This window comes from Hyla sarda, chromosome 3, assembly GCF_029499605.1.
Source record: "Hyla sarda isolate aHylSar1 chromosome 3, aHylSar1.hap1, whole genome shotgun sequence".
In the NCBI taxonomy this organism is placed as follows: Eukaryota; Metazoa; Chordata; class Amphibia; order Anura; family Hylidae; genus Hyla; species Hyla sarda.
Window position 1 is genome coordinate 271,700,298 of NC_079191.1, and position 25,395 is coordinate 271,725,692.

General features: G+C 41.7%; 1 protein-coding gene across 6 annotated transcripts in view; it reads left to right on the forward strand.

Annotated features, from left to right (window-relative positions):
• The window catches only part of TNFAIP3 (TNF alpha induced protein 3), a 46,171-nt gene extending 23,504 nt beyond the window's left edge, over positions 1-22,667 (forward strand). For all 6 annotated transcript variants that reach the window (XM_056566655.1, XM_056566652.1, XM_056566654.1 and 3 more), the window contains exons 3-9: positions 5,386-5,576; positions 6,369-6,516; positions 7,010-7,180; positions 8,834-9,014; positions 11,131-12,008; positions 13,397-13,602; positions 17,333-22,667. In XM_056566655.1, coding sequence (XP_056422630.1) covers positions 5,386-5,576; positions 6,369-6,516; positions 7,010-7,180; positions 8,834-9,014; positions 11,131-12,008; positions 13,397-13,602; positions 17,333-17,578 — 2,021 coding nt within the window. In that variant the 3' untranslated portion in view covers positions 17,579-22,667. The remainder of the gene's footprint in view (positions 1-5,385; positions 5,577-6,368; positions 6,517-7,009; positions 7,181-8,833; positions 9,015-11,130; positions 12,009-13,396; positions 13,603-17,332) is intronic.
• The last annotated feature ends 2,728 nt before the right edge of the window (positions 22,668-25,395 follow it).

A 25,395-nucleotide genomic window follows, 5' to 3' on the forward strand; every position in this document is an offset into this window, starting at 1 on the left:
CGCCCCCGTGTGACGTCACGCTCCACCTCTCAATGCAAGCTTCTCCTCCCATAGGCTTGCATTGAGGGGCGGAGTGTGATGTCACACGGGGGCGGAGGCGTGACGTCACATGCCGCCGGCCCTGAGGTCGCCGGCAATCAGTCCCGGAGCGAACACGCTCCGGGGACTGATTACAAACGGGGTGCCGCATGCATGATCCCGGGGGTCCCCAGCTGCAGGACTCCCACGATCAGGCATCTTATCCCCTATCCTTTGGATAGGCGATAAGATGTGTAAGCACCGGAGTACCCCTTTAACAGACCAAGTCTGTTTGATGACCGTTTTCCGCATGTATAAAATACAGTCTTGAAACAGACAAGATGTGGTCACAAGTTGACTTATTACAGTCTGGTCACATTGTAGCTACATCATGGTATATGTTAGAATACCTTTTTGAAGGTGACTTACATCCAAGACTTGTTAATGTTTTTTGGCATTTATCTTTTATATTTGAACTGTTGACCATAATGTTCACTAACTATAAGATAATTGTCTTGTTTCTAGTAATACAATGCTTTGTCAGACACTTTAGCTGACCTTTTGACAGTGATCTGAATTCTTGATGTCCAGTTGTTGGTTTTCTGTGACTACTGCATAGCTACAGGAACTACACCTCATGCTTAAAAGGGCTTTTTCATGAGTGGGAAAAACAGAGCCAATTTCTTCAAAAACAGCATCACACCTGTCCTCGGGTTGTTTGTAGTATTGCAGCTCCGTTCCATTGAAGGGAATTGAGCCAAGTTGTAATACCAAACACAACCTGAGGACAGAGGTGGCATTGTTGGAAGAAATTAACTCTATTTTTCTATTCCTGGAAAACCCCTTTAATGGAAGTATATTGCTGTGTTCTGAGTATAAATGGTAATGATGTGGTAAAAATCACCAGCAAGAAGCAGAATATGGGGTAAAGGCAGTGGAACACATTGAGCCCCTGTGTGGGCAGAACCTGCATATTTTCCTTAATCCTTAAAGGAGATATGCAGCATAAACATTTTTTGTCTCCCTGTGCCCAGGCTGCAATAAAAAATAAAACAAACTATAAAGGGGTACTCCGCTGCTCAGCGTTTGGAACAAACTGTTCCGAATGCTGTCACACCCCCTCCCATTGAATTGCATTGAGGGGACGGTGCGTGATGTCGTGAGGGGGCGGGGCTACGACGTCACAAGCTCCCAGCTCTAGTGTTGGAACAGTTTGTTCCAAACGTTGAGCAGCGGAGTACCCCTTTTGAAGTTTGTTTTATTTGTTATTGCAGCCCGGGCACAGGGAGACAAAAAATGTTTATGCTGCATATCTTAGATAGTTTGACTGAAAAATACAGACCTAAATGTGTGCCGTTCATGTTCCTGTAATAATTCCAAATATAGACCAGTCTGTGAACTTGGTAATACAGAGCTTTCATTACACAACTATTGTGTTATTTGTATGCTATTGATAATTCAGAGCCAAGCAGAGGAAATGGCCTTGGTTTACAAGGTGGGGAGGCACTGTCATCTGCAGCTGGACCAGTACTGGGGTATATACTGTATACCTGACAGCCTTAAGACTTGGAGTGTCAGAATACCCTGTAGGAAGATGACTTTCTGAGTGATTCAGGATATAGGAAAGACAGAAATGAGGAAGATGCTTGGTCATATAGGAATTGAAACTCTGAAAGAAGACAGAAGAAAAATTCCGTCCTGAATTGTCTGCACTGATTTCACTTGCCTGATGAATATACAATCCTGCCAGGCCGGTCCCCGCCCTCTTGGAAAGTCCTGTCTGCTACAATGTTGAAAGAACAGAAAAGTACAATAAACTTCAGCCAATTGCTTCTCACATAGCCTCACACTGGGAAATTCCAAGTGACACGGAATTTTATGCTGAGGCCTCTGTGTGTTCATGAAGTTTCCAGGCAAAACAAATCATATCTTTGTTCTTCATTTGACAATAGGGAAATGTTTATGAACAGCCAGTACTAAATTTACCAAAAAAAAAAAAAGGGGGTTTGAGATGGATATAATGGAAATGTGGGCACAATTTGTAGTATAATTTTTTATGCCCATATATTTTATAATATGTAGGTTTAGAATGTAGTGAAAGTACTTAAAACACTAAAAATACTGGCTTTTTAACAACTTTTTATATCGTTCATAGTTTCTATGAGCTGTATTGTAGCAGACATATGTCTGTAGTTATATCATATTTTACAATAAGATGCATGAGAACTGATGCAAAATAATTGGAGTAGATGTGCATACAAGTCAGATTAGACCTCTCCTATTTCAGGAGACCTGCTTGTTTTATATGGCAAATTCAGCTTTGCTCCATCCGTTTATACAATATAATCATCAGGGAAAAACACAGCTTTCTAAGGTAGCAATTTTCACTGTCCCTTCGGAAAACCATATGCAGCTTAACTGTTAATCTGCCAGTCATTTTGATCTGTATGTGTTATTGACAGTTATGTTCCATCCTAGTAGATAGCAGTACAAGTTTCTTCATATCCTGCACACATGTAAGGTGTGAAGATTGGACAGATCAGCCAAAGATTTTTGTGCTTCTATCTTCCTTGGTTTGATCATTGTGGAAACCACAACATAAGTAGAGTAGAATCTTACGTTGATGCCTTATAGTTTTGGGCCAAAGTTGCATTATAGCCTGTGTGATAAATCCGTAGTCAAGGGTTAATAGCACAGTTAGGTGGTGCATCTGTATTGCTGTTTAGCTCTATTCACTTCACTGGATCTGAACTGCAGTACCTGACAAGCCAAAGTGGGGTTGTTTCTGGAGAATGAAAAAAGAGAACTTAAAGGAGTTTTCCGGGATCTGACATTTTATCCCCTTTTATCGCGGTGGGCCCGCTGCTAAGACCCCAGTGATCTCGCTGCTACACCACGCATTGTATGCAGAGCCGCATCTCCATTTTCAGAAAACCTGTGGTTTCCGGGACTGGAGACGTGACATCATGGCCATGCCTCCCTCTTGACGTCATGTCACGCCCCCTCCATTCATGTCTATGGGAGGGGGCGTAACTGCGGAGTTTTCCAAAACTAGAGATGCAGCTCCGCATACAATTCGGGTGCTGCAGCGAGATCGCGGGGGGGGGGGGGGGTCCCAGCGGTGGGCCCCCCGCAATCAGACATCTTATCCCCTATCCTTTGCATAGGGGATAAAATGTTAGATCCTGGAATACCCCTTTAAGGTCTAGGTCATACATAAGAGAATGTATGACCTAGATTTTTCCAAAAAGAGACAGATAATGAAACATGTTCTTTTTTTTTTTTCTTCTTTTTTTTTTTTCATCTGTTTCTATTTTTAGATTTTACATGTTTTGTATATTTTTATGGGGCAGCCATATAGCATGGGCTTTTGCTCTGCATTTAGAACAGATGCTTTACAGCAGCTATATGGAAATAGCTATATGGGAGAGTTTTCTAGACATGCTTTGTTTCTTGTGCAGAGGTCCGTATGCAGGGAGGGGGAAAAGGGAAGCTCTGACCATCACCTTCAGTGAATAGGTTGATCCCATCTTATCTACCTACTGGTGTCACCTTTTCCTGTAATCCAGTCTGTGATGATAAGGAGGATACTGCTGCAAAGTGATCTCTATGGAAGGCCTAGTGCTAGGACTGAAAACTGCAACATTTCAGGAATGTGTTAAAACATAGATAGTAGGGATCGACCGATTATCGGTTTGGCCGATATTATCGGCCGATAATCACGATTTTGGGCATTATTGGTATCGGCAATTACCTTGCCGATAAGCCGATAATGCCCCGCCCCCACCGCACCGCGATGTATACTTCTATAAAAAAAATCTTAAACCTTCCTGTACTTATCAGCTGCTGTATGCTCCAGAGGAAGTTCTTTTCTTTTAAAATTGATTCTGTCTGACCACAGTGCTCTCTGCTGACACTTCTGTCTGTCTCAGGAACTGTCCATAGCAGGATAGGTTTGCTATGGGGATTTGCTCCTGCTCTGGACAGTTCCTGAGACACACAGAGGTGTCAGCAGAAAGCACTGTGGTCAGACAGAAAAGAAATTTAAAAAGAAAAGAACTTCCTCTGAAGTATACAGCAGCTGATAAGTACTGGAAGGGTTAAGATTTTGTAATAGAAGTCATTTACAAATCTGTTTACGCCCTGCTCCCGGTCCCGATCTATAATGCGGGTCGTTCCTGGCGGCTAATGAAAGCTGGGACCCTGGGCTAATAGCTTGCGGCACCGCGCGCTATTAGCCCTTTAGACGTGGCAATGAAAGTTGATCGCCCCATCCAAAGTTGAAAAAATTGCATCCCGGCAGCTCAGTTGAGCTGATCAGGAACTACGCGGTGAAACCGCGGTGTCCCGATCAGCTAGGACACCGAAGGAGGGTCCCTTACCTGCTTCCTCGGCGTCTGATTGGCGATTGACTTCTCCAGGCAGGATAAGTCAAGCCCCAATAACACTGATCATCTGCATGTAGGTCTATGCTGATGATCAGTGTTAGGAATCAATGTAATGCATGTTAGAGGTAGCTATAACATAGCGAAAAAATGTGGAAAAGAAAAGTTACTAATGATGAATTAACCCCTTCCCTAATAAAGGTAAGAATCACCCCCCTTTGGCCATTTTCAAAAGAAAACTGCGTAAATAAAAATAAACATATGTGGTATCACCGCATGCAGAAATATCCAAATTATATAGTTAAACCACACGGTCAAAAAAAATTCCACTTTTTAAAGGAATAAAAAGTGATCAAACAGTCCAATGAAAACAAAAATGGTACCGCTAAAAACTTCAGATCAAAAAATGAGCCCTCAGAAGATGACAATTTTAAACGTATACATTTTCGTGCATGTAGTTATGATTTTTCCCAGAAGTACGACTAAATCAAACCTATGTAAGTAGGGTATCATTTTAATAGTATGGGCCTACAGAATAAAGAGAAGGTGTCATTTTTACTGAAAAATTTACTGCGTAGAAACAGAAGCCCCCCAAAAATTACAAAATGGCATTTTTCTGCCATTTTGTCCCACAAAGAATTTTTTTTCCCTTTCGCCGTGGATTTTTTTGTAAAAAGACTGATGTCATTACAAAGTAGAATTGGTAGCGCAAAAAATAAGCCATAATATGGAATTTTAGGTGCTAAATTGAAAGGGTTATAATTTTTAAAAAGTAAGGAGGAAAAAACAAAAGTGCAAAAATGGAAAAACCCTGCGTCCTTAAGGGGTTAAGTGGAAGCTTATACTTAACTACGGTATATTGTACTTTGTTTTGTTTTTTGTGCTTTACAAATTGTCTTAGCTGTTTGCATTTTAGGTTAATACTTTACAGGTATTACTGTTTCTGTAGTTCAATACAGTTTATTGTGTCTGTGTATTGCAGGTGATGGAAACTGTTTAATGCATGCTACATCCATGTATATGTGGGGTGTACAGGACACAGATTTAGTGCTCAGGAAAACATTGCATGATGTTCTGAAGACAACAGATACACGCAACTTCAAATTCCGCTGGCAGCTGGAGTGTGTAAAATCCACTGTGTTTCAACAAACAGAACTACGATATGACACACGGGTAAGAAATATCAGTAGGCTTTTGTGCAATCTATATTGATGTAGGTTATTTTCTAGAATACAGACGCAGACCACCTAAACTCTTATGATTATAATTGTGACTTGACAAAAGGGAGAAAACAGTTTAATTATTTAAGGACGCACCATCATAAAACCATATAATGCCCCATTCACATCATGTTTCGGGGCATAGATTGGCAACCGGTCAAAAAGGGATGCTAATGTATAGCCCTACACGATGTGAATAAGATCTAAGTGTGAAAGAGTGTGTGGGGGGGGGGGGGGGGGGGTTAGGAAATACTACACACATATGACCTACATGTGTATGCTAATTTTGCTCCAAAACACTGCATATGCCCGTTTTCTTGGGAATGTCTATATAAATAGCAAGTTTCAGCTTAAAGGAAATCTAGTTAAAATGACCCAATCTGCCACTGATACATTTGAACTGGTTGAAGTCTGTGATATTGGAACAGCACTCATTTCCAGAATGAAATGGCTAATACTAAATATTTGGACTCATGTTTGAGAAATTTCTTACAACAGTAATTTCTCATCTGTGCTAAAGTAGGTTCTTTATAAGTTATTTTCTCCTGAGAATTCATAGCAGTCTGAGTGCGATTTTCACACATGCATCTATGGCATATCTGAAGATCATTTTGGCTTGATCTCTTATTTAAAGTATGTCGTGTTGATAAGAATATACAGATAAAGATGGCAGTGCTATGCAAATATGTTGTATATTTCCAAAAATGAAATCAATAGTACAATGTATAATTTATTTTACCCATAGAACTGGGATGAAGAATGGGAACACGTTGTCAGTATGGCATCCACAGACACCTCAATTGGCCACACTGGCCTCCAGTACAGTTGTCTTGAAGAGATACATATATTTGTGTTAGCTAGCATCCTTCGGAGGACCATTATCGTTCTTGCAGGTAATGTGCTTTAGCTTGTTGATAAATACCATAGCCAAGATGCTGTAAAATTTACTTACTTTTTTACTTACAATCCACGCAACCTGTGGCTGGTATTTTATATTCATACATTGGTTTTGTGGAGCTTGAAGAATCCAAAAATACTGATTTCATGTTTATTATCAAAACCTTTATTAATGGAAACATTTCAAAGTTAAGAGGTTGTCTAGTATTAGAAAAGGGAAATGCCCCCCCCCCCCCCCCCCCACACACACACACACACACACACAAACACACAAACAAAAAAGTTCCATATTTGTTTATGGGCTGCCTGAGGCTTATATCGTAGCTCATCACCACATAGTTCAAATCGACTGAACTGCAGTACTAGACCCATAGACAGATAGGGTTATGTTTCTGGTAAAATAACAACACATAGATAATTAGATCTAAAATGAAACATTATTAAATAATATTAATTCTGCTGTATTCAATAGACCTTTTTCTTTAACAGATAATATGTTCAGAAGTTTGGAGTCTGGCTCTAGTTTTTCTCCTCTTAATGTTGGTGGAATTTACCTACCTCTTCATTGGCCTGCACAGGAATGTTATAAATACCCAATTGTACTTGGGTATGACAGCCAGCACTTTGCACCCCTTGTTACTATAAAAGACACAGGTCCAGGTATGTAAAGCAATGAGGAGCAATAAGAAAGACAAAGAAGTTTCTTTTTGTGATGTGGTTCTTTACTCTTTTCCTGTAAGGGACCATCCACACTTCTGAATCTGTGCCCAGAGATATTCCAGGCGGAGATTCTTTCTGCAGGGGGTGGTGCCAAAATCATTGGCGGTACGACCAAGCGACGTGCATCGTCTCTATTAACGGCAATGCAGTCCGGAGGAATTCTATCAAAAGAATAATCATGTTCATTCTTTTGGTGGTTCCAAAATCTTTAATTTCCACAGTGTAAATGGTGTAGCAGAATCCCTTTGCGCTGGTGGAAATTCAGCAGTGTGGACAGGCCCAAATTTGTAATGAACAAACTCTGAATGACTATAGCAATATACTTTCCAGTCTGACTAGTGACACTCTGGGTAACTTCACACAGGTGATCAGATTTACTGCAGACTTTACATGTACATCCATGTAAAAAGCAGCATAATGTAGTAACAGTCAAGTGAATATGATTTTAAAGATGTAATTCACATGCTGGGGACATGTTCTGTACTGAAATGTGAGCATGCTGTGTATCTTCAAATCTGTAACATGCTTATTTTGTTGCTGATTTGTCTACACGTTCTCGGCAAGGTTATGTTCACATGGCAAAAATTCTGCTATTCCGCTCAAATTCTGTTCTGCAAAGCTTGCTACAGAATTTTGGTGGAATTTTTTTGTGCTCAAAACACAGAATTCTGCCAAAATTCATAGTACCTATTGAGATTTTCCACTGCGGAAATTTTGAAATGGGGATAGGACAGCGGAATCCCTATTCAATTCAATGTGCAGTAAATTTTGCTTAATTTTTAAGAACTTTACAGCTGGATTCCGCTCGAAAAATTCTGCTGTGTGAACGTGACCAAAGACTGCAAGTGGTGAAATCTGCTTTAAATTCAGAGCGAAATCCACATGTACACATTGACATTTTGCTGCTGATTTGTTGTGAGATTTCCATTGCTTGTGGAGCAGGCCTTAAATGGGCACTATCATTAAAACTAATTGTGCTATTGCACTCCTTATGGTAAATAAAAAATCTTTCAAATGTACTGTGTTTAAAAAAATAAAGTTTTCTATTTTTTGTGTTAAAAAAAAAAAGCTGCCACTAGGTGTCTCCCTACTTGTCCAGAGCACATTTTCCCCTATCTTTTGCACAGACGTTGTACTCCTGCTGGCCTGGCAGAAGTGCAAAATCCGGAAATGCTGAGGGGGGGGGGGGGGGGGGTGCAGCTTTATCCAATCAGAGCTCATCTCACACACTGAACTGCTCTGGGCTGTATGTAGGGGAGTGAGGGAGGAAGTTCTCCCCTGTATGGCTTCAGATGATGTCACAGCCTGCTGAGTAGCGCCCCTTTCCAGTCTGTGAATCTGACTGAGCAGAAAATACAGAGCAATATCAAGGTAGAAAGCTAACAAATAATAAGAATTAAGGCAGGGGGTGGTTTATCATGATTAGGGGCAGTGAACTGGGAGGATTATAAAATTTGACAAGATCCTGAGAGGTACTATTTAAACTTTCCAGTATCCCAGCTTTACCTTGTCTATAGTATATTTCCTCAGCCTTTGAATTGTATTCAGCATAGAGTGTGTTGATACTAATGATAAACCTTGCTACCCACATAGAAATTCGAGCTGTCCCATTGGTGTTCAGTGAAAAAGGAAGATTTGAAGATATGAAAGTGCACTTTTTAACAGACTATGAAGAGAAGTCTAGGGAGAAGCTGCTGAAAGAGTATTTACATGTGCTGGAGGTGCCTGTGCATTCCTGGGAGTATGGTACCACTCATCTAGTAAACACTGCCAGGTTGGTTCATTTATACAATGCATAAACCTGTACCTGTACACATCCGAATGTTTATTCTCTACAACCATGATGTACTACTGCTATGAAATATTTCACCAATAGATAATGTTTTGCATATATATTTTATATGAAAAGGCAACTGATCCTTGCCTTGTTATGCTAACAACTATCCTTGGTTCATAAAACATTACAGTTATTTTGTCTTGATCTTTATAGTCTCTCTATAGTTCTCTGACAATACTTTAAATGGGCACTGTCAAATACAAAAAAACTTTTTAAATGATGTACATCTTAACAAAATACTAACCTTTCTAATATACTTAATAAGAACATTTTATTTCCTTTTTACTATAAATCATGGCTTATAAAATCATGGCTTTTTCCAAGCTGAAGCACAGGCATGGACAAAGTTCAGTATGTGAGGGTGGGCTAGCACTTCTCTGTGCTCTCTCCTGTCTGATAGCACTCCTCTGTGCTCTCCCCTGTCTGATAGCACCCCTCTGTGCTCTCTCCTGTCTGATAGTACTCCTCTGTGCTCTCTCCTGTCTGATAGCACTCCTCTGTGCTCTCTCCTGTCTGATAGCACTTCTCTGTGCTCTCTCCTGTCTGATAGGACTCCTCTGTGGTCTCTCTTGTCTGATAGTACTCCTCTGTGCTCTCTCCTGTCTGATAGTACTTCTCTGTGCTCTCTCCTGTCTGATAGGACTCCTCTGTGGTCTCTCTTGTCTGATAGTACTCCTCTGTGCTCTCTCCTGTCTGATAATACTCCTCTGTGCACTCTCCGGTCTGATAGTATTCCTCTGTGCTCTCCCCTGTCTTATAGCACTCCTCTGTGCTCTCTCCTGTCTGATAGTACTCCTCTGTACTCTCTCCTGTCTGATAGTACTCCTCTGTGCTCTCCCCTGTCTGATAGGACTCCTCTGTACTCTCTCCTGTCTGATAGCACTCCTCTGTGCTCTCTCCTGTCTGATAGGACTCCTCTGTGCTCTGTCCTGTCTGATAGTACTCCTCTGTGCTTTCTCCTGTCTGATATTACTCCTCTGTGCTCTCTCCTGTCTGATAGTACTCCTCTGTGGTTTCTCCTGTCTGATTGTACTCCTCTGTGCTCTCTCCTGTCTGATAGTACTCCTCTGTGCTCTCCTGTCTGATAGTACTCCTCTGTGCTCTCTCCTGTCTGATAGGACTCCTCTGTGCTCTCTCCTGTCTGATAGCACTCCTCTGTGCTCTCCTGTCTGATAGTACTCCTCTGTGCCCACTCCTGTGCTAGCCCACCCTCACTTACTGGACTTTGTCCTTACCTGTGCTTCAGCTTGAACAAAGCCATGATTTTATAAGCCATACTTTCTATAAAAAGTTTAAAAATATATATTCTTATGAAGTATATTAGAAAGGTTAATGGTTTGCCAAGATGTACAACATTGTTTTTGAATCTGATAGTGCCCATTCAATGGTCAGCTGTACATGCAAACCTAAAAGATTTCTATTACTTCTATTTCACATGTAGCATTTGTAAGTATTTTTAGCCAAGACCCAGAATTAAAATCGACACAGAGAACAAATATAATGGAAAGATTTACACTTTTTTGTGTGTTCTGGATCCACTCCTGGTTTTGGGTAAAAATACTGATCAAAATACTGGCCCTCATTTACTAAGCTAAAACCCACTAGTTTTTGTCGTGTTTTTCCAAGTTATTTTGGTGCACATTGTCTCAGACACTGTGCAGCAATGTGCACCAGGAAAATTCAACTAACCCGCCATTGCATTGTGAAAAGCCGAAAAAGGGGCGTGGTTTCACAACCCGACTTATTTACTATTGAATTCACAGAAAATCCTGTGAATAAATGGCTGGAAATTTCCCCCTAGAAATAGCTGGTCAGAAAATGTTCTACAAGTCTTAAACAACATTTCACACTAGTAAATGAGGCCCTCTACATGTAAACTCAGCCTAAAGGTGAGGCTACATGGACATGTGGGTGAGATGCGGCAGTCAATGTACGTAAGATTTTGCCTGCAAAATCTTGAGGCTGTTTACATGCGTCTGACTGCTCGCGTGGCCTACCCCTTACGAATGAAAAATCACACACTGATTATTTAGATGTTTTTTTCTATCTGCAGACTTGATGAAAACAATCTACCCAAGGAAATCAATTTGGTGGAAGACTACTTTCAGCTGGTTCAGCACGAGCACAAGCGGTGGCAGGAGACCAAAGGGGGAATGAGCCGATTTGAGATTTCCCTTCCCCAGCTCTCTCTTGTGGAAGTAAAATGTGAAACATTAAATTGTCCTTTCTTCATGTCTGTGAGCACACAGCCCTACTGCCATGAGTGCTTTGATAGGAAACAGAAATCTGTTGACAGAACTAAGGCCCAGAAACAGAAGGGCAATTCTATACATCATAAACCTGTGTATTTTGAACAGTCATGTCAAATGACAGAGGAGTCATTGACAACAACTGCCTCTGCTGTAGCAACAGCACCCAGCCTTTTTATTTTCAGTGAAACAAATGCCATGAAATGTAAAACACCAGACTGCCCATTTACATTGAATGTGGAGCTCCATGGACTGTGTGAACACTGTCACAATGCCAGGCATCTTCAGTTAGTCAGCAGTACTGAAAGGGTTAGGACGTCTGACATAATTCAATGCAATATATGTTTACAGGATGCCAATAGGACTTTCAATGGTATTTGCAGTTCTTGCTTCAAACGGACTACAGAACGCTCCCACAGTTCAAGCTTTTCCCCTGTGCTTCATCAAATATCCATCTCTGACCCTGTAAATCTGTCAAGGAGTCTTGTGAATCTATCAGGGCAAGAAACCACAGGCAGTGAGGCCCCAACATCAACCACTGGTTCACGATCTGTGGCAAATCACAATGTAGAAGAGAGGACAGCTCAGCAGAAATGTAGAAAACCTGGCTGCCAGTATTTTGGTACACTACAAAATGAAGGATTTTGCACTTTATGCTTCATTGAGTATAAAGAAAACAGTGGTAGGTAATTGTTATTTTCTTAAAGTCATTTTAGTAGTAACAGAACTACCTACCGTTGCTCTCTGTGAATTAGGAACAAAAAGAGATCTCATGGGAATGCTATTTACAGAGAAGGAATACCAGTAAATTACCTGAAGGTGTGAACATGTAGTAAGAGGATGAGACTTGGAAATAGCTAGAATATGGATGAATGGAGTGTATTATGTAGGCCCTTGTTTTTACCAGTATGGTTTACCTACCCCCAAAGTCTTACTTTAAGAGCAACCATTTCTGAGTGCTCACCTCTGGTTTCTTGTTGTCTACAATCTAATCTAAAACTTTTATATTGCGCAATTTTTATGAACAACCCGCAAGCTAGCAGAAAATTCCCCCACCCCTTGCTTGTGAGCAATCACCTGTCATAGGATTAAGCTGTCACATCAGCACCTCTGAAGTACATTTTGGGTGCTGGTAGAATTTCAGGCAAGAGAGAGGGAGGCTTATATATACAGCATGGGTAAGTTACAGGGTCTCTATGCATGAGCTTGTTTACTTTATTATCTATGCACCTTATACCTTAGGAGGAGATGTTGGGGTTAGAGCCCACAGTGGTTTAATATTGGATTAACCTCTTCCTCCCTGGAGTTTTATCATTGTGCTTTATTGACATTGTGCTCATATGTAATGATAAACACTTGCAATATGTTGGGATAGCTTCTGTAACCCCCCCCCCCCCCCCCTTGTGGAGGTCTTACTATCTGTTTACAGTGTGTACTACACAGTTATTTTAAGTACCCCCCTGGCTATTATTTGTCTGTAATTTTATTGAGCACCATATATGTTTCTTTTTATGATGGAGTATTGAATAAAGTCAGCAGGGTGTTAAAAGCTGTATACTGAAAGAACACCAGTTGAGTGACCTGTGTTCAGTCCAAAAAAGAACATGTTTTTATATCCCTCTATAGCCTCTGTTGCCCTGATTCCAGTGGTATGTTTTATGTTCCCAAGATATATTTTTCATATATATATATATATATATATATATATATATATTATATGGTTGACCATCTGTACTATTTACTGAATAGTTAAATGGGTGGGAGCTTTATTTCAAAATCGGGTGTGACAACTAGGCTCAGCGGGTGTGATAAGAAGCTTCATAACGCCACCGCCTGAACAAAGGTATCATTTGTAGCTTCTGTGCCCTGATGCAAAATCTGTAATAGGGCCCCATATCTACTGTGTGCTTTTTATGATACTGATGTTTTCTTATGGGGCAGAGGTGTCTATGGGCCCCCCTTGGGCACCAGCGCCCCGTACAACTGCTAATGATTGTGCAATTCTAGGTAGTCTGTGCAAGTTGACTACACATTATTAGCTGCACTAAGACCATATTTTATATTTTCCAGCAAATTCAAGTAGAACAAACAAAACGCCAAAAAACAATGTCAGTGTGGCTGCATTCAAGAACATGAGTCGGTGCTTGGGCCGTGAGTGTAGCACCTTGGGCAGCACATTGTTTGAAGGATTCTGCCAGAAGTGCTTCATTGAAGCTCAGAGCCAAAGATACCATGAAGCAAGGAGTACAGAGGAGCGAATACAAAGACAAACTGAGGTAGTTTTATATATTTGTGTAGATAGCTATAGTAACATATACAGTGTGTGTGTGTATATATATATATATATATATATATATATATATATATATATATATTGACAAGTGAACCTTTATGGCCCTGGTTTATCAAAAGGTGTGAGAGAAAAACTGGAGAGTTTTTGTCTTTAACAACTAATCACAACTCAGCTTCATATCTTAATGAGCTTAAAGGGGTAGGGTACTTAATGAGCTTAAAGGGTAAAAACTTTTTTTTTTTTTTTTTTTTATCAACTGGTGCCAGAAAGTTAAACAGATTTCTAAATTACTTCTATTAAAAAAAATCTTAATCCTTCCAGTACTTATCAGCTGCTGTATAATACAGAGGAAATTCTTTTCTTTTTGGATTTCTCTTCTTTCTGACCACACTGCTCTCTGCTGACACCTCTGTCCATGTCAGGAACTGCCCAGAGCAGGAGAGGTTTGCTATGGGGATTTTCTCCTGCTCTGGACAGTTCCTGACATGGACAGTGGTGTCAGCAGAGAGCACTGTGGTCAGACAGAAGAGGAATCCAACAAGAAAAGAACTTCCTCTGTAGTATACAGCAGCTGATAAGTACTGAAAGAATTAAGATTGTTTAATAGAAGTAATTTACAAATCTGTTTAACTTCCTGCCAATCTTTGATGGTAAAGTGAAAGCTGAGCTGTGATTGATTGCTGTGAGGCCTTAATTTATCTAACTTATTTTGATATATTAGGGCCTATATGTGTGAATGTATTAATGTAATGGTGATACATGTTAGTGATTACAATATTAGAGAAAAAATAAAATTTTGGGGGGGACAACTGTACAATTGAAAAGAGGATTCCTCTAGCCTGGATACAAGAAGGTATACAGTTGGGCAAGGAGGGATGCAGGATTTGTATGTTATCCTGTAGCACATTTGCCTACAGATGTTGCAGCTAGGGATGCACCGAAAGGGAAATTGCATTGCCTTGCCCGCTTTTTTAATATAGTTTTTGTTACATTTTTTGGGGGATGTGATGTGACCAAAATCAGTCATTTTTGCGTTTTGGATTTTTTTTGCATTTATGCCGTTCACAGTGCAGGATCAGAAACATAATAAATAATAGTTGGGACAATTACGCACGTGGCAATACCAAATATGTTTATTTTTTATAATTTTTTCATATATTTTATATGGAAAATGGGAAAAAGGAGGGTGATTTAAACTTTTAATATGGATGTTTTTTTTTTCCTTTTTTTCTTTTACACTTTATTAGTCCCCTTAGGGGACTTTTAGAAGGAATCGTTAGATTCCTCATACAGATCAGTGGAGTTCCATAGAACTTTATTGATCTGTGTGCTCTGTGCTTATTTGGTTGAGCCTGCGTCAGCCAGGCTCAATCAAATGAAGAGACACCAATGATGCAGAGGTAAGCCCTTCAACTACCTCCACAGTGGATCGCAATGCAGGGTGCCATTAACCCCACTGGACCACCAAGGAGCATTTACATGTCCCTTAAAGGACATCTATAGTGCATCTGAAGGATAGGGGATAAGTTATAGATCGCGGAAGGGTCCGAGCGCTGGGGCCCCCCGCGATCTTCAGTACGGGGCCGCGGCAATATACAGGAAAGGGGGCGTTCCTTCCCTGCATGATGCGGCGGCCGACATGCCCCCTCCATGAATCCCATAGAGATACATGGAGGGGGCGTGTCTGCCGCGGCTTTCTGCTGGGGACAAAACTTCACTTCCGGCAGACTGCCGCGGCCCCGTCCAGAAGATCCCGGGGGGCCCCCAGCGCTCGGACCCCCCCGCGCGATCTATAACTTATCTCCTATCCTTTGGATAGGGGATAAGTTATTTTGCGCTGGAGTACTCTTTTAAGATGCCGCGGTCAGCTTTGACAGAGGCAATCTAAAGGGTTAATAGCCGGCCTCGTCAATCACGGCATGTCTGCTATTAGCGGCGGCCCCCAGCTACAAGAATTGGCAAGGGGCTTCTGGGTATGGTCGATGATGGACATTGGAGCAGTCTATGATGTCCGTCATTACAGGCAGAAGTCAGCTACTGATAGCAGCAGGCATCTCCTGTTTATGACGCGGACTTGACCCGCGGGCCTGCATCATGTACTCACCCGACCCATGATGTACATGTATGTTATGGGTTAGGAAGGATTTAAATGCTTTAAAAAAAAAAAAAAAAAAAATGTCAGAACTGCTTATTAGTTTTGATGACATCACATACCAGAATGTTATCAATGAAGTAATCAAAAAAGTCTTCTCAAAATAGTACTGATAAAAACTGCAAATCTCAGCACAAAAATTAGCCCCAACACCGCTCCATTGGCGTTAAAACAAATAAGACATATGAGTTATAACATGGCTTTGTTTAGTTAGTTATTTTTAAAGTAACTATGTTGTAAGTATGATGTGATTGTACTGCCTCAGGCTAGGATTCCACTGAGCTTTTTTCCCAACAGCAAAAACGCCAGGAAAAACTGCCACAGCTTTTTCCTTCATTTTCTGGCGTTTTCCCTGGTGTGTGGAAACTACCAATTTTGTCCCCTGTGGCAGTTTTCTCACTGTCTTCAGGTACCACTCTGTGGGTCAGTTGCTGAGTGCCAGGTCAACAGAGTGTAAGGAGATGAGGAGTGATGTACAGCATCACTATTCACCTCCCCCAGCATAGTGTACCCGTGTATACTATACAAGAGTCGGGAATCCTGTCACCAGACTGACAGGACTCCCTGTTCCTATAGCCTTTTTGGGCGGTATACAGAATATACAGCTATCTATAGATAGCTGTATATAGTGTATATAGAAGACAAGGCCCCCTTACCTTCATCGCTCCCTGTCTCCACCGGGCCCGTGTAGCTCTGCCCCCTAGGGCAGGTGGCAGAGTGGTAAGTATGAGGCTCTGTTCACATTGTACGTTTTGTATAATGTGAACAGACCCTTCTGCCAGTGTCTTCCCAGACAGGGAGACTCCAGCTGTTGTTAGACTACAACTCCCAGCATTCCCAGACAGCAAAAGGCAACAATTGGAGGCTCTCTGTTTGGGAAGACATTGCATTATGGGCACTCTCCCCACTGGAGAGCGCCAAAAATGTCCTAACCAATTTTTTCTCAATCATTTTTTTGGATCTTGCCGTTTTTTCACTTCCATACACTTCCATGGGAGGAAAATACCAAGAAAAAAATGCCATACTCTGAATTTGAGGATGTTTTTGAAACCAGACTCTGAGCCTAAAAGAGCTGAAAAACGGCCAAAGGATAAAAAAAAAAAAAAAAAAGCCAAAATGAAAAACGCCAAGTGGATACAGCATTTTGCAGTTCACTATTGACTCGCAGTGTGGCAAAATGGGCGTTTTTAATTGGCGTTATTGCATGAAAAACCTCAGTGGAATTCTAGCCTCATAGAATAAAGTTAACATGTTTATTATATCATACGATGAACTAAAAGAAATAATTAAACTCTCAAAAAAGAAAGTGTGGCCCATAAAAAACACAATTTGTCACAATATGGGTCTTAAAAGGCGAGATGGGGAAAAAAAAACCTAACCAAAATATTGAAAATTCACAATGTCAGGAAGGGATTAATAATATTAGAAACAGCAAGTAAAAATATAAAGGGGTCTTAAAAAAGACTTATCTAATAGTGTTAGAATAGTGTCACATTGTCACATTATAATACAAATTTTATGCAATGTAGTGTGTTTGACAGTAAAATATTTTTTCCCTCAGAAATCTGGCCAAAATCGAACTGGTAATCACATAAAGATATGTGCCAGGGATGTCTGCCGAAACCCAGTAACAGGCAGAAATGATGAACTTTGTGAACAGTGCAAGCACAGAGGTGGCTTCCACAAGTTATCAGGAGAAGAGGCACCTAAGCTGCGGTGTAGGGCACCAGGATGTGATCACTACGGTAATAACAAGTGCAATGGGTATTGCAATGAATGCTATCAGTTCAAACAGATATATACATGATTTGGAAAACCTGGACACCCTATTTACCACATGGTGCTACCTTCTTAACACTCCATAAAAAGGACTTTGCTAAAGAGACTACTTTATACTGGACTTTTAGTTAAAGTTAATTCTTTTTGATATTTATCTTTATAATATTGTCAATGTATGTAAATATACATGTAAAAACAAGGACTAATCCTATTTTGTGAAATGAACGTCCTTTCTATGCTGCAAACAATGTTTAACTTTACTGTTTCTTTAAAAGATTTTGTTTTTATGCATCTGTAAAATATTGACTGGTTTTGTATTGTTGGAATATTTATGCTATTGCAATGTTGTAATAAATCATAATGGTAAATAATCAGATTAAACCACAGCAGTTGATGTTCTGGTATGTACTGTATATAATCTTCTCATGTCAGATACAGAGGGGAGATATAAAAAGACTGGCTAATTGTATGGAAGTGGAAACCTAGATAGGCAGTCTAAGAGTTTTAACAGATTGTTTGAAAATCTGGCGCATCTTATGCTGTCTACTCTAGGGTTGCACTATTAGCGGGCTTTAAAACCAAGGATTTTTTGGCACATATTACTTTCTTGGGCAGTTAAAGCTCAGCTCCCTTTTTGAGGCCACTGTCCTTTTTTAGTGGTGAATATGGTGCAAACAAAGTAAAAATCATTTGTAAACTATATTAAAAAAAAAAAAACAGCGCTAATAACACGTGCCACATTTCAGTCAAATTTGGAGCAGAATATGCTCAGGAAAGGCAATAAATCCTTTAAAGAACCATCTTAACACATCCTTTTACTTTTGAACACTATTTGACAGCTACAACAGATTGTTCTAGAGACAACTTTTAGAGTAGATAAAGCAAAGGGGATCAGCTATTTATGTCATTATTACTTCATGTAAACTGTTCAAAGGTGAACCTATCTACCAGGATAGTGAAAGATACTAAAGGGCTGTCTTTAAACAGCGGCAGCCTGATTGCTATTTTTAGGCCCCTGTGCCAGGAAAATAGCCATCTCCGTTCCTGGCAGTTAACTTCTTTCCTGGTAAAACATGGAGTCTCTTACCTATTAAAGGGGTCTCCAGCAAGAGCGCCGAGTGGACACAGGTCTCCATGGCAGCTTGGGTCTTTTTAAAGGACCCAAAGCCTTCCATAGATAAGCCAGAGGCACAGCTGTATATATTGCATAATGCTGACAGGACAGGCATATTACAATGCACTACATCAGTAGTGTATTTAATAAGAGATCAGAAGATTGCTGGTAAAAGTCGCTCCTTGGGACTAGGTAAAATAAAAAAGTTTAATAAAATAATGTAAAAATAAAATTTCTATTGTGCCAAAATACAAAAACTTGAAGAAAAAAAACATATATATTTGATATTGTTGTAATCCTACTGACCCTTAAAATGTTCTTTTTACAGCTCGCAAAAAAGATAATATCACAATTATTATTATCCCTTCAGAAAAATAATTGATAACATTAACAATTAGTTATATGAACTCCAAAATGGTTCCATTAAAAAGTACAACTTGTCCCGCAAAAAACAAGCTCTTATGTGGCTATATTTACTGAAAAATAAAAAAAAAGTTACAGCTATTAAAGGGTTACTCCACTCCCCAGCGTCCGGAACATTGAGTTCCTGAACGCTATGTGCGGGCTTCTGTGTTCACACCCGCCCCCTCGTTACGTCACGCCCCGTCATGTGACGTCACATCCCGCCTCCTCAATGCAAGTCTACGGGAGGGGGCGTGACGGGCGTCATGCCCCCTTCCCATAGCCTTTCATTGATGGGGCAGGCCGTGACGACACGAGGCGGCAGGCCAGAACACGGAAGCCTGCACACAGCATCCAGGAACTCAATGTTCCGATGTGAGGTGGAATTTTGCAGATGCTGGGGAGCGGAGTAAACCTTTAAAATGCGACTATGAAATTAATGTTTTGAGCAGTAAGGCCCAAATTGGCTTGGTCACTAAGGAGTTAAAGTGTTAACTGAGAAATGAAAGCATTAACACCATCCCCTAACCTAGCCCACATTATAGCTGTATTCTTTTATTTACACCCCGGTAAGCTCTTATTTGCTTATTAAAAGAGAGTAATCCAGTTTTTGTTCTTCATATCGATTGTACAATCTCCACATGGGAGCTGTGTTTAATGATGTCTTACCCGGGTAACATAAAGATAGGTATAACCAAATCACATCTGTCCAAAGATAGAGGTATATAGATCATTCCAAAATATCAGTAGGATGCTGGAGGACCCCTGAGGCAGGTTTAAGGCACAGCAAATGCTGCAGACTTCAGTGCACAGTCATTCAGGCAGTGTGCAGTCATTTGCAGAGCAAAGAAGAAATAACTGGTTGACAATACTCTTATTCAGAAACCATAGAGATAGCTACAGAATTAACATGGGAAACTATGGCTTTTACTGGGGGTTTTCCTATAATCATTTCCGCAATCGAGCTGTGTTACCATTGTAAACACAAATAAGGAGGGTAATTCAGCTCATCACGTTAGTAGTCCAATGCATCTGGAATAGATATGTCCGGAGAGCAAGGTAGGTAGATAGCGGGCCGTATCCCGAATAAGCAGAAGGAGGGCAAAAAATTAAGGAACCTCCAGCTCTTCGTAGTAGTGTAACAGTTAAAATATCACTTTTATTGTAGCAATTAAAAAGATAAAGACATCCATGGAATAGAAGTAAAAACAAAAAGTAACGCTGACGTGTTTCGAGCTATTTACAGCTCTTAGTCGTGGCAGATATTAACGGGCATATGCCCCTTTTATACTCACACAAAATGCGACCCAACCACTCGGGAATAAACACCGGAAACAAAGTGATGTGTCCAGGCGCTGATGTGATACCATTGTACTTCCCCAATGGACAGGATCACAACACACTCTTGTATTATCATTGGACACACTAACTTTAGTGCAGCAAAATACCGTGAAGGGACCATTACTTGTGTGCAACAAATAATAATCACCTTTTCTTAAGAGACTTAAATACCACATGTCCCTTATATGAAAAGCTGAGGGACTTTTACATTATTTGTTTTACTTTTGTAATTACATTAAATTTTATTTGTAGTTCAGACAAAAATGTAAATTTTGAATTATTGATTTCTCTTTCCAGTGCATTGTGGGAGCTCAGCAGTTAGGTCGCCATGGACAGCAGACTAGAACTCAAAGGGTTGACTGGGAGTTAAAGAAATGATCTTACCAACTAAAATCTGATACATTTCCTGTTGTGGCCAAGCACTGGCCTCAGTAGTGTAGCTTGCAGTCATATGGATATCCTCTGTGTAGGAAAGTAAATAAAGACTGGCAGGGACCACCCTAGTGTCAGCTCTGGGTCTTCTGGACAAACCCTTAAACTGATGTCCAGTCATAATGAAACCACAGAATTATAAAAGGAAAAAAGATAATGGAATAACTTAAATGAACACAAAATAATACTGCCAAGTTTTCACAAAGCTATCTACCTTAACATCTCCACAGTGACATTCTGATAAAAAGTGGATGTCATAGCGTAAAGTTTTGGGACTTCATGGTACCCTGTGACCCTTTTAAATATAATTTACAGTAGCTGCATTTGCTTGGTTCTTCTCGATGTGAACCATAGTACTCTCAAGAGTACCTAAACAAACTGCTATGTTCAAATTGTGGCTGAAAAAAAGTGACAGGATCACGTACAGAACACCATAATGGGAGTTTGCATTGATCTTGGTAGAATTTAGCAGTCATTTTTCAGCAATTGAAGCCATTTTCAGTCATAAATGTCCTCAATATGACTGAAGACATAGTGACTGCAATTTGCTTACTCAGTTTAGTTACAAGGTAACTAAAGAAAGTAGAAATGGCATAAAAACTGTAGTAGTCATTCACCTTCTCTGCCCCACTACAGCAAGACTCACACTGATCACCAAAAGGACTGGTGGCATGGCACTACTAGTCATAGCAAGTTTTGTGTTACCACCTTGTTTTGATCATAAGGAAGGAGCAATGAGCCAAAGATCATTTCGCCATGTTGCCAATATTTAAATTGCACATTATCTGATTACTGTTGGATTATCTGATATTTGTCCAAAGAATAGTCTTTCCTTCACTGTGTTAAATTAAATATGGAGATTTATCTTGACTTTAAAAGGTATCTGTCACCAGTTATAATTAATGTTGGTTTATGATGCTATTTAGGGCCCCATTGGTGAAATTTTAAGACGTTGTAGTTAGCTGCAAATAGTCTGAGGTTACCCTGTATCTAAGTAAGTCAAAACACTGGAGCTTGTAAATGTGTTCAATAATAGGTTTGAACAATCACATGTTATTGTAGCTAAACCGTGTATATGAGGTCACATGGCAGGACAGTCAAGTATCAGTAAGTAGAGAAAGCTGCTATGTAATGTATTTTTGTAGGGGTGGAATCTTATACCTTAGTAAAATAGGATTTTGTAACAGATGTTCATTAAAGAGGTACTCCGCCCCTAGACATCTTATCCCCTATCCTTTGGACAGGGGATAAGATGTCTGATTGTGGAGGTCCCGCCACTGGGCTGTGGCACCCCGCTGTCATCACTGCGCAGAGCAAACTTGCTCTGTGCGTAATGACGGGCGATACAGGGGCCGTAACATCGTGATATCACGGCTCCGCACCTCGTGATGTCACGGCCCCCCCCGCTCAATACAAGTCTATGGGAGGGGGCGTGGAAGCATAGACTTGCATTAAGGAGGCGGGGCCGTGTCGTCACGATGCTCCGGCCCCTGTATCACCCGTCATTACACACAGAGCGAGTTTGCTTCATGCAGTGATGACAGCGAGGTGCCGCAGCCGAGATCGAGGGGGTCCCCAGCGGCAGGACCCCCGCGATCAGACATCCATCCCCTATCCTTTGGATAGGGGATAAGATGTCTAGGAGCGGAGTACCCCTTTAAATTATCCAGGTCACAGTTTACATTTTTGTTTTCAGTCTTCATGCAATGTGAACAGCATGTGTTATTATGAGATTATTTATTTACTCACTTTATGTATTGTAATTGTATAGTTGCACATTATTTTATATTGGACATTTACTTTAAACTAATAAATTATTTAATACATTTATGTTGCCTTTTTCTTACAATGAATAAAGATGCATCCAAATTCCAATATAAATATATTTTTACTTGTGTATTTCAGCATAGACATTTTTCCCAAAATATGTTTTGCCTATTTCTCGAAGCCCAACAAGACAAATTATTAAAGGTGCACCCCCAAGGAAAATACCGTATTTATCGGCGTATAACACGCACTTTTTAGGCTAACATTTTTAGCCTAAAGTCTGTGTGCGTGTTATACGCCGATACACCCCCAGGAAAGGCAGGGGGAGAGAGGCCGTCGCTGCCCGCTTCTTTCCCCCTGCCTTTCCTGGGGTCTAGAGCCCTGCTGCCGGCCCTTCTCACCCCCTGGCTATCGGCGCCGCTGCCCGTTCTGTTCCCCTGACTATCGGTGCCGGCGCCCCATTGCCGGCACCGGCAGCCAGGGGGAGAGAAGGGGCAGCGGCACTCATTGTCGGCGCCGCTGCCCCGTTGCCTCCCCCCATCCCCGGTGGCATAATTACCTGAGTCGGGTCCGCGCTGTTGCAGGCCTCCGGCGTGCGTCCCCGGCGTCGTTGCTATGCGCTGAACGGCGCGGCGCATGACGTCAGTGCGCCGCGCCGTGCATAGCAACGACGCAGGGGACGCACGCCGGAGGCCTGCAGCAGCGCGGACCCGACTCAGGTAATTATGCCGCCGGGGATGGGGGGAGGCAGCGGCGCCGGCAATGGGTGCCGCTGCCCCTTCTCTCCCCCTGGCTGTCGGCGCCGCTTCTCTCCCCCTCGCTATCGGCGTCGGCAATGGCACCAATAGTCAGGGGGACAGAACGGGCAGCGGCGCCGATAGCCAGGGGGTGAGAAGGGCCGACAGCAGCGCTCTAGACCCCAGGAAAGGCAGGGGGAGAGAAGCGGGCAGCGACGGCCTCTCTCCCCCTGCCTTTCCTGGGGGTATATCGGGGTATACACGCGCACACACTCACCCTCATTTTACCATGGATATTTGGGTAAAAAACTTTTTTTACCCAAATATCCTTGGTAAAATGAGGGTGCGTGTTATAGGCCGGTGCGTGGTATACCCCGATAAATACGGTAAATGTTTTCAAATCAACTGGTGCCGGGAAGTTATACAGATTTGTAAATAACTATTTACTATTAAATGGGCACTGTCAGATTCAAAAACTTTTCATACATCTTGGCAAAACATGAACCTTTCTAATAAACATCATAAGAAAATGTTCTTTCCTTTTTATAATAATCATGGCATATAAAATCATGGCTTTGTCCAAGCTGAAGCACTGGCATGGACAAAGTGGGCTAGCACTCCTCTGTGCTCTCATAGGACAAAAGAGAGCACAGAGGAGTGCTATCAGACAGGAGAGAGCACAGAGGAGTCCTATCAGACAGGAGAGAGCACGGAAAAAAAGCAGAGAGGAGTACTTTCACACAGGAGAGAGCACAGAGGAGTCCTATCAGACAGGAGAGAGCATAGAGGAGTCCGATCAGACAAGAGAGAGCACAGAGGAATACTTTCAGACAGGAGAGAGCACAGAGGAGTACTATCAGACAGGAGAGAGCACAGAGGAGTCTATCAGACAGGAGAGAGCACAGAGGAGTACTATCAGACAGGAGAGAGCACAGAGGAGTCCTATCAGACAGGAGAGAGCACAGAGGAGTACTATCAGACAGGAGAGAGCACAGAGGAGTACTATCAGACAGGAAAGAGCACGGGAAAAAAGCAGAGAGGAGTACTTTCACACAGGAGAGAGCACAGAGGAGTCCTATCAGACAGGAGAGAGCATAGAGTAGTCCGATCAGACAAGAGAGAGCACAGAGGAATACTATCAGACAGGAGAGAGCACAGAGGAGTCCTATCAGACAGAAGAGAGCACAGAGGAGTCCTATCAGACAGGAGAGAGCACAGAGGAGTACTATCAGACAGGAGAGAGCACAGAGGAGTCCTATCAGACAGGAGAGAGCACAGAGGAGTACTATCAGACAGGAGAGAGCACAGAGGAGTACTATCAGACAGGAAAGAGCACGGGAAAAAAGCAGAGAGGAGTACTTTCACACAGGAGAGAGCACAGAGGAGTCCTATCAGACAGGAGAGAGCATAGAGGAGTCCGATCAGACAAGAGAGAGCACAGAGGAATACTATCAGACAGGAGAGAGCACAGAGGAGTCCTATCAGACAGAAGAGAGCACAGAGGAGTCCTATCAGACAGGAGAGAGCACAGTGGAGTACTATCAGACAGAAGAGAGCACAGAGGAGTACTATCAGACAGGAGAGAGCACAGAGGAGTACTATCAGACAGGAGAGAGCACAGAGGAGTACTATCAGACAGGAGAGAGCACAGAGGAGTCCTATAAGACAGGAGAGAGCACAGAGAATTACTATCAGACAGGAGAGAGCACAGAGGAGTCCTATCAGACAGGAGAGCACAGGAGTACTATCAGACAGGAGAGAGCACAAAGGAGTCCTATCAGAAAGGAGAGAGCACAGAGGAATACTATCAGGCAGAAGAGAGCACAGAGGAGTAATTTCAGACAGGAGAGAGCACAGAGGAGTCCTATCAGACAGGAGAGAGCACAGAGGAGTGCTATCAGACAGGAGAGCACAGAGGAATACTATCAGACAGGAGAGAGCACAGAGGAGTCCTATCAGACAGGAGAGAGCACAGAGGAATACTATCAGACAGGGGAGAGCACAGAGGAGTACTATCAGACAGGAAAGAGCACAGAGGAGTACTAGCCCACC